We start from the raw sequence: 10,693 nt of genomic DNA on the forward strand, positions 1-10,693 counted from the left end.
TGATCTATAAATGATATATTTTGAGTCTGTTAATGCTTCATTCAAAATGTTCAAATGTTAAGTTGTTAATGAATTTGTAGTTTAGTACAAGTGAGTTGCGTTTATAAATTTAGTATATAGTGGTATATGCTTGTTTGGACGTATTGTAATTCTGATTGAAGTTGTGAAAGAACCTTAGTTGACGGGTCGGTATTTCTTGTTTGAAGAACTTGTGGAAGAATCTTATTTGAACCTTAGTTGTTTGGAAATTTAGACCAGGATGTGTTGCCTGCCAGTTGTTGCGTGTGAAAATATGACTCATAATCTATCATACCTTGTAGTTTTTTTTAGAATGATGTTGGTTTTTTGTGGGTCTCTTATTGATATTTCTTGATTGATTTGACATTGTTGAAGGATCTTATTTTGTATTTCTTAATTGATTTGTAAATTGCTTATGTATTATTTTTGTAATGTGATTATTTTGTATCAAATGATCTTAATTTGAGTTTGGCTAGTGATGGAGTTGAGATAAAGATGCGTAGAAACTGTCTAGAAGTTGAAGATGCAAGTCTTAAGGCTAAAATTGTGAAAGAACAATATGATGTGAATGTCGAAGATAGAGTGAATGTGAATTCTTCTTCCCATAGTGGTCTTTTGAAGCCATTCCCTGGTATGATATTTGATGACGTAGAAGACGTTCTGGTATTTTACAAGGCATATGTAAGATTGAAAGGTTTTGCATTTCGGACCAATCATACTTGATTATCAACAGAGGAGAGAAAACTAATTGGAATAGAGTATCTTTACTCAAGGGAAGGATTTTGACGTGAAAGTCGCAAACAAAAAAAATGAACAATTCCTAAACCTGCTAAGAGAAATATTGGATGTAAAGCACTGATGACAATAAAAAAGATGGTGAAAAGTGAATGGTATACAAGTTTATACCTGAACATGACCATGAGTTATTTACAACGAGAAGTACTAATTTACTCCGTGCACATAAATGAGTCACGTGTCTAAAGAATTTTATTCTCATTTTGAATGAATTCGATGTATTGACAAGGAAGATAATATCGGTGTTGAGTAAAGAATTATATGATGACTTTAATATTAGTTGTATTGAAAAAGAATATGAAAAATTACTTGGGAAACAAAAGATGAAAAATGTTTGAAGAGGGAGATGCACAATGTAAAGAACCTGAATTTGTATACTCTTTGCAATTTGATGAAAATGGGTGTATGAGAAGTTGTTTTTAAGCAAATGCAAGATCAATGGTTGAACACTAATATTTTGAAACTATTGTCACATTTGAAGTGACATGCTTGAAAAATATTTATAAGATATCATTTGTGTCGTTTTCTGAAGTTAATCATCATCACCAAACTATAATATTTGGTTGTACTTTAATAGTTAATAAAACAACTGAATCGTATACATGGTTATTAAGAACATGGTAAGAAGCAATGATTGGGCATGCTCCTTCAACTATAATTACCAATGACAAGAAGGCGATGAAGAAGGTAGTTGTAGAGAATACGACTCATAGATTGTGCTTATGACACATTTTTACAAAAAATTTCAGAACATTTGGCCCAAGTATGTAACATATTTCGGACTTCCAAAAAGATTTTCGTTATTGTATTCATGAGACAATAACAACTGATGAGTTCGAGCATGAATGAAGTTCGCTAATGGTTAAGTATGGGCTAGTAGATAATACTTAACTGCAAAATCTTTACATCCAACATGATAAGTGAGTTTCAACTTACTTGCAAATCACGTTTTGTGCCAATATGTCAACAACTCAAATGAGTGAAAGTATGAATAATTTTTTCAAGGATTATGTTGTTTAAACACTATAGTTGGTGACTTTGTGCATCAATATGAGAAATCCTTAGAGGTACATCATTTTAAAGAGAAAGAAAATGATATGCGAACAAAATCTACACGGGCAATAATGAAACACATGTCACAAAGTTGAAGAAGAGGCTGCCTTAGTCTATACAAGAAAGTATTTTATGATTTTTCAAGATGAGCTTTTCAATAGGCAATAATACAAATCAACCAAATATCACAAAGATGGTGAAAACATGATATATAAAGGGACACCTTATGACAAAGAAACCTCTAATTATTATGTGACCTTGAAGAGTGAGAAGTATATTTCCTGACTTAGGTATCAGAGGCACTCCCACGCACTCCAAGCCTTTTCTCTCTTTGGTTGCAGGTGATTGCATGTGTGGCAGTGTGGAACACATCCATAACACTGACATTCCTCTATGTTCAAGCTTGAGGCATTGTAAAAGGGGCTTGCCAGTAGCTTCAAAAGTAAGAGAGTTTCATCCCATCAAGACAGTACAACCCATCCTTGCTGGCAGCTTCCTCTCGAAAACAATACCTTCTATCCAAAAAAATTGAGTTTTCCAACGATTTGCAATTTTGCAAAGAGAGAGAAAGCGCGATCGATAAGAGAAACAAAAGCTAAACTAAGTAAATAGTGCAAAGGATTTTTTCTTTGCAAAGAGAGAGTGTGATCGATAACCAACAAAAGTAACAAAAGCACTATCTGAGGAATCGTTGTCTCAAAAGGCCCCCAACGTCCTCTATCCTAAACTCCGCACCCACTGGTCCAGTGACACTAAATGGTGCAAATGATTTTTTTCTTTAAGAAAACACAATATGGAGGGCATACCCAATAAATAACGAAGTTGAAATTTTTTTAACACTGTAAAGCTCAAAAAATTGTAATATGGAAGCATACCCAATGTCTTCATCAACGAAAATACTATAGAAGTTGGAAATACTATGAGATGATGGTGGATCAAAGCAACAGTGAATCCTAGCTTGGGTCCTCATACAGTGTCTTCCTCCCAAAGTAATGCTAGGAACAAACCCTAAATAAGGAAGTCTCATGCAAGTCATTTGTAAAAAAATGGATCTCAAATTAAGAATAGTTTTTTTAAAACTTTTTTAAAGTATGATCCATTTTTTTACAAGAGCTTGTATGTGGCTTGTTTATTTAGGATTTGTACATATCATTTTTCTTCCTCATATTCCTTATATCTAGCTCCCTCCTATTTTAATTAAGACTTATACACTCTATGATTGCATATAATATTACTTGCGAAACAGAATTTTAACTCCTTATCATATATATAGTATATATATACATATATATATATATATTTATATATGTAAGGCCATGTTTGGGAAGTAAGATGAGTTGAAAACATCTCATTTCATCTCAAAATTTCTTATAATTTTATTCTCAAACACCACTCAAATACAAAACATTTCCAATTTCAAAATTTTAATTTTTGCATTCAATCATTACTTAATTATTACAACTTTTCTAAATTTTTAAACAAAAAATAAAAAAATAATACAATTTTTTCAAATTTGAAAACAAAAATAATATTCAAACTATTTTTTTAATTTTATAATATTTTTATTCAAATATTTATTTTTTAGTTTTCAAAACTCAATAAAATATCTTAACTCAAATAACTTTACTATTATTTACAAATAATTTCACTATTATTTACAGAATTCTCATCTCATCTTATTATTCTTAGGCATTGTTTGGTTATACAAATGAGATGATATGAGAAATTTGTGAATATTAGTGAAATGATTTAAGTTAAGATATATATATTATGAGTTTTGAAAAATGTGAGAGAAAAAATTGAATAAAAATATTATAAAATTAAAATATTGTTAAAATATAATTTTTATTTTTGAATTTGAAAAAATTGAATTATTTTTTGTGTTTTATTTGAAAGTTTGCAAAAATTATAATAATTAGATAAAAAAGTTGAAAACTTGAAATTGAAATTTTTTGTATACGAATGATACTTATTTGTTGAAATAAAATGAGTTGAGACAAACAAATCGTTGTTCTTATATTAAAGAATAAATATAGATAGAAGTCACTGTTGGGTGCAAGCATTTTGTACACATGATGTGACATCATTTAAACCACACATTTCTCAAGTCTAAAATAAAAAAAACAGAGAATTAAAAGCAGCTATATAGTGAGTGTAAAGTGTGCGCTGCTATAGTGGCCTCTATATAGCATTACTCTTATGTTAAAACCTTGTAAAATCTAATCCAAACACGACCTTAAAAGATCACATCACCAACCTAATAACCTCTATTTCCCCCAAATCTCTAGTTTCACCCTTTTCCCCGAGAATCTCCTAACAGCGAGAATCTCCAATAACCTCTCGGCGATGAAACCCTAGTCGGTCGATGTTCTCGGCCCCGACAGCGAAATTCCTCCACGCCTTGTTCAGATCCCCCATCTGTTGTGAGGCTCCATTCATCCCAAGTTCCTCCTTCTTTACTGTTGTTTCTAATCATTCGAGAATGTTTTTATTTTAATTCGATTTTGTTTTCAGATGCAAACCGATTCCTTTCGATTCTAATGATTACCTGTTGATAATTTGCAGAGTCGTAATTTTCTTCTTTCCCTTCTGCTCTTAATTTGCTAGGGTTGTCCTCCATTTCCATTTTCTGTTATTCTTGAATATTTTGGGAGGCAATTTAAAATGGACGGGAACAAAGATGAAGCTTTAAAGTGCTTGAGAATCGGAAAAGAAGCGTTGGTGGGTGGGGATCGAGCCCGAGCCCTCAAATTCGTCAACAAAGCCCGCCGTCTCGATCCCTCGCTACCCGTGGACGATCTCTTATCGACGATAGAGAAAGACTCCAATGGAACGGCCGATCGACCGGGCCAAAACTCTGATCAGCCCGTTAATGGCCCATCCGAGCCAAGGCCACCTCCATCGAGGTCGTCCGATCAGCCCTCTCTCCGCCATCGCGTTCCATCGGCAGGGCCGTCTTCGTCTTCAGCATCTTCATCAGCCTCGTTCACGGAAGAGCAAATCGCAATGGTGAGACAGATCAAGAAGAAGAAGGACTACTACGATATTCTGGGGCTTGAGAGGACTTGTACAGTTGAAGATGTGCGAAAATCCTACAGGAAACTCTCTTTGAAGGTCCACCCAGATAAGAACAAGGCCCCTGGTGCCGAGGAAGCTTTCAAGGCTGTGTCGAAGGCGTTTCAGTGTCTGAGCAATGAGGAAAGTAAGCGAAAGTATGATATTTCCGGGTCGGATGAGCCGGTTTACGAGCGGCGAGCGGCTCGGCGTGGCGCTCCGCAAGGGTTCAATGGGTTTTACGATGCCGATTTTGATGCGGAGGAAATCTTTAGGAACTTCTTCTATGGAGGAATGGCTCCGGCGACAACTCAATTTCGCGGATTTAGCTTTGGAGCGGGAATGGAGCCTACCGGCGCTGATACCGGGTCTGCTGGTGGGTTCAATGTTAGGGTGCTAATTCAATTGCTGCCCGTTTTGCTTATTCTGCTTCTCAGCTTTTTCCCATCGTCGGACCCCATCTACGCCCTATCTCGTTCGTATCCATATGAGTACAGATTTACCACGCAAAAGGGTGTCAATTATTATGTTAAGTCAACAAAGTTTGAGCAGGATTACCCATCGGGTACTGCGGAACTTGCGGCCCTTGAAGGGAGCGTTGAGAGGGAATATTTTAGTATACTGTCGCAGAATTGTCGGCTTGAGATGCAGCGTCGCCAGTGGGGATTTATCCGAGAGACACCTCATTGCGACATGCTGCAGCGGTTTGAGTCCGTGGCTTGATTAATTGTAGCAAGGTTATTAATTGTTCTTCCTTTGTTTTGTTTTGGATTTACTGTATTATACAGGTTTTGGATCACTCTGAAGGAATATTATTTTAGCAAATGCCAATAAGTTGTTCCTCGTCTTGCTAGCTAGACTATTAAGCACGAAAATCTGGAATAGATATTTCGCTAGAGATGCTTTTGTATGACTGAAATATTAAATTTTATACATACAAAGATTATTGTTTCTGATATTTTTTTTATATTGGAGTTATTTCTAATATTCTGCGATGAATGTTGCACGCATATTGAGTTATTTGATTTTATTATTGAAGGTGGGTGGCCTTACACTCAAGTTATACATGTTTTTCCGTCATAAGCTAGGACCTTAACTAGGGTATGCCACATTGGCAAATTTATTGGTCAAGATGGATGCACTACGTAGTACGTGTCCTTGATCTTTCCTCTGTTGATAATCATGACCTTAACTTTATTAGATAGTTTTCTATTGCTAGACTTGTGGGCCTATGAAGGAAGATTTTGAATTGGAGATTTCCACCATGAGGCTGGTAAAAAGGTTCTGGTGATTTCAAGGGTGGTTGATGAAATTTGCGAGTAGGTTAGTATTACTTTTTACCATGTATTATTCCCATATGACCGTGCTTTGGTAAGTTCGCCAGCTGTAGGATTGGACTGATATCCGAAGATGTGCTTTACTTTCAAGACGAGTTGGGCCATCCAGTCGAACTTTGAAAGTTTAGAGGGGTTTGTTAATAGGCATGATGGTATAATAATAACAAATGCATTTCCTAAACCTGCTATAGTTGGTAGTTAATTTTGGATGAAGTTGAGAACATTGTGCTGCCCAAAATGGGGCCTCAATGATTGTAATGGTATGAATATTTACTCGCAGGCAGATTATCCTATAGAAATTGGGGATCCGGGACGTTTTGGGGGATGAGGCAATGCATGCATCTACAATGCTTTATAAGTTCAGGTTAGATTCTTCAGGTCTCTCACCTATCATGGCAAAACTATAAGCTCTGCCATTAGACGAGACGTATTAAAATTATAGTATAGCTATAAGATGAGCATAGGCTTTCTGAAACATAGGTTACAGACCATCCTTGTGCCTTGTGCCTTGGGTTTGAGTTTCCCATTACCCTTCTACATAATGCATATAAAAGTCATATGGTTTACGGGATCAGTCACTGAAGCTGCCATAGATGTGTGATTGTTACCCTTTGGCTTATCCTTAGGGGCACTTGTCATGTACTTTATTTTCTGTTTTGCTGAATTACTTTTAAATTTGCATTATCATGGTAATGCATAAAATACAGAAATTTTGGTTAGAGTCATTTGTTTTTCTTTTGCGGATTGGTACTGGTTTAGCATTGCTTATTCTGAAGAATGCGTGTTAGACTAGATTCTGCAGAACAGATGAAGTTTTTTAGTTGTCGCATTCCACTTGCACGTTTAACCTCGTATATCCAATGGCACAATGCCACAGAATTATGGTCCATTTCACATGCACAATTTTGTAAACTTGCCGTCTTCAACCATGTCTTTGAATGCTTGCTGCAGTCTTCAAGAATGGATGCAACTTTGAAACCTTACCCGCTTTTATGGTTATATATACTATGATGAATAGAGTACTCTTTATAAGATCTCTCTCTCTCTCTCTCTCCCACTCTCGTGAACTGCTGAGCCCTGACCTTAACATATCTGGATCCCTGCCGATGTTGAGAGCATTGACTTGTGAGTTACATATGCATGGTTAATCTCGGTTTGCCAAATACAAAGTTTGCTCTTAAAAAATACACTTTTAAAGGGTGGCTCAGATAGAATTTAAGATGACAATAATTGCAGATATACGAGGCATGAATTGAAGTTTTGTACTCGAATTATAGGTTGACCTGCCATCCTTTTCTTTCTTGGTTTTGAGTTTGGTTGTCAAGGCTGTGGATGAAGCATTTTTTCCTTGACGGTGGAACATCTGGGAAGTTGGAGTCGGGCTCAAAGCTATCCATGTTAAGCTTGGCAGTTTGCGTCTTTTCTTGCGATGATGATCTTTTGATTTCAAATCCAAAATAAAATGGTCCCTAAGATTGTTGTTATATTGGTTTAAGAGAAATGTTAAGATGAATGTGGTTTTTTGGGCACTCTGTTAGATCACTGTTTAGGAGAATATATTACAGCCCTCAGGAGTCTTGACGGCCATGGTAGGAAATGGTATAGATCAGATCTGATTGGATTCAAGTGACCGGTAAAGTTCGCCACTTCCATCTCTTCGGTCGGGAGAACTTCTAATTGATAAATATCTCCACTCTCGTATACTTGAATGAAGAAGTTCTGGCATTTTGTTTGGAGCAACGGTAGGCTACACATGCCGAAGAATGAGAGGTCGATGAGGGAGTGCGCCGATGGGTGTCTGCACAACCACACCAATCGACGGGCGATTAATGACTTCACATTCCTCTTTTGAAAGAAAGAAAAATAAGAAAACAAAAATCTAGAGGAAAATGAGAGGGGCAACTTTTATTCACCACATAAACACAAAAGAAAGCAACTCTCTCAAAACCCACCCCTTCTATCTTTAAAACCACCACCTCCCTATCTACATAAGGTGCCGATTTGAGTCGATCCCTCCTTCTCCCCTTCCCTTCTCCTTCTATTCCTAGGGCTTGAAATTCAAGCTATTCTTGTAGAAGTATTTATGGTTTATCTCATTTAACGGAAAATGTCTGATCTATCACCTATCGGTCACCTTCCAACGATACGCGTTGTAGCACACTAGCTTCTCAGGTAGTCGATCTACCAAGTCCAATGAGCCATGCTTTGAACTAATGGGTGCATTTACCACCCAAAATGGTGCATGGCCCTATGCGCCACTTCATTAGAATCCTCAACCTCAGATAAGATCCGACCACCCACTCCCCTCCATAGCTGAAACATAGGCCCCACTTGTTAGTACAGTTCTTTATGTTTTTCAGACGCTTACAAGATTATAATCAGGTTAACCTTATGTTCCTGTCTGTTTTATAGCTTTTCATCAATGCACTCTCATATATATAGAGATGAGTTAAAAAGTTCGAATCATTGCTGCTGCTGCTTTTTTATTACCATCACCCTCAAGACCAATTGTCGATTCCTACCAGCCATAACCCACTAGCGAAACATTTTTTTATCCAAATTTTACCCTTGGCATAAGAACTACACCAATCTTCTTGTAAGAGTGGGAGAACTTAGCGGTGACGCATTGCACCATGAAGCTTGGCAATTCGACTAGCTTTCCTATCCTAGACTGTTGAGCAAAAGACTTTCCTCAGCTGATGCAAACCTATTTACTGTATATTTCATAAATGTAGAAAGAAATGACAGTTATAAAGTGTACAAACACCGTATACTCATTATTTTTAAAAAAAAATATGAGTAAATATGAGACCTACATAAAAAATTAATTTTTTAATTATAAATATCACTCTTTTTCAAAAAAAATGTGTGTCACTTACATAACTCATAACTATATCTAGTATTACTCATAGTAAAAACTTTGGACAGGTCTTTTTGAGGACTACCAACAAAACCATCTCTATGGTGGGTTGCCAAAATCTTTTGGATCAATTGGCAACATCTTGATTTCTTACTAAGAGAATCAAAGATCGAATCCTCCCTCCCCATATTAAAAAAAAAAAAAAAATCTCTATGGTGGGTTTTCTCTTGGACCATATGGAAGCCTTTTGGCTAAGAAAACATGCATGGGACCCTAGGCTACTTTGTTAGTCCAAACTTCTATTGCTTATGTTTTTTTGTCTACATTTATTTGACAGTTTAGCATCTTATTATATTATATTATATTATTATATTAGGATTGTTGAAAAATAATTTTCATCTCATTTTTTTTCTAAACATCACTTATATACAAATACTTTTAAACTAATAATTACAACTTTTTCAAACTAATTATTACAACTTTATCAAATTTCTAAACAAAACACAAGAAATAATTCTAACTTTTTCAAATTAAAAAAAAAATAATATTAAAAAATAATATTATAATAATATTATAATTTTATAATATTTTTATTCAATTTTTTCTATTTCCTTTCCCTAAACTCAATAAATACTTAACTTAAACTATTTTACTATTATTCACAAGAGTAATTCTACATATAACTGTGAGCTGCGTAAACACTGAGTAATCACATTGAAAAAGAGTGAGATCTACTATTAAAAAATTAATTTTTTTTTCATATGGATCCCATATTTTATTCACTTTTTTCAAATCAATTACGTAGTAATTGCACAATTTACAATTACACAATTCACAATTATAAATATATTTTCTCTATTCACAAACCATCTTATTAACATTCACAAAATTTCCATCACATCTCCTTTCCCAATTATCGCCTAAAATCATTTGCATATAAAGGAAATTCTCATTCACCGAGGAGTTGGGGTGATGCCTCTGAGGGAGATATTTAATTAGTCACATGTATTTAGCAATAGAAATCATAATAATACCTATGGCTTTTTTTTTTAATAAATTAATTCTTATATTTCAATTTTAAAATTTTCAATTCGTGCTTTTATTTCGATCAAAGGAATCATTCGCGAATCTCTCATTAGTGAAGCATTAGAGATATTGATGTGGCGCGTTGTAATTACACGTTAGAAGAAAATAAACAAACTTCAAAAAAAATTATAAAATAAAAATATCATTTTAAAAGTCAAAAACCTTATAAAATAAAAAAGTAAAAAAAAAAACCAAAAATTTAAAACTAAAAATAAATTCTATAATTTTCAAAAATAAAAAATAATTAAAAAAAATTGGGAGAAGGGCAACCCTTACCCATAGTTAAACCACATTAACATGGATAGTTAAAGGATCACCCAATTGAATAATGATAGTCTTATTACTTTTCTACTATTTTTTTACTATTCTTTTTAATTTTTTTTACTTAATAGTTAAAAAAGTGATTAGTAAAATTATATATTTTTTAAATTTTTTTTTAATGATTAATGATATTAAAAATACTTAAAAAAAATACACTAAAAATAATAAA

General features: G+C 34.5%; 1 protein-coding gene across 3 annotated transcripts in view; it reads left to right on the forward strand.

The window, feature by feature from the left end:
- The window catches only part of LOC121251995 (chaperone protein dnaJ 49-like), a 36,125-nt gene extending 30,249 nt beyond the window's left edge, over window positions 1-5,876 (forward strand). The window contains exons 1-2 of one of the 3 annotated variants that reach the window (XM_041151436.1): window positions 4,060-4,289; window positions 4,432-5,876. In XM_041151436.1, coding sequence (XP_041007370.1) covers window positions 4,531-5,643 — 1,113 coding nt within the window. In that variant the 5' untranslated portion in view covers window positions 4,060-4,289; window positions 4,432-4,530 and the 3' untranslated portion in view covers window positions 5,644-5,876. Of the gene's footprint in view, window positions 1-4,059; window positions 4,290-4,431 lie in introns of those variants that run through there. The other 2 variants (XM_041151438.1, XM_041151437.1) reach the window with 2 other exon arrangements.
- The last annotated feature ends 4,817 nt before the right edge of the window (window positions 5,877-10,693 follow it).

Source organism: Juglans microcarpa x Juglans regia, chromosome 2S, assembly GCF_004785595.1.
Source record: "Juglans microcarpa x Juglans regia isolate MS1-56 chromosome 2S, Jm3101_v1.0, whole genome shotgun sequence".
Lineage (NCBI taxonomy): Eukaryota > Viridiplantae > Streptophyta > Magnoliopsida > Fagales > Juglandaceae > Juglans > Juglans microcarpa x Juglans regia.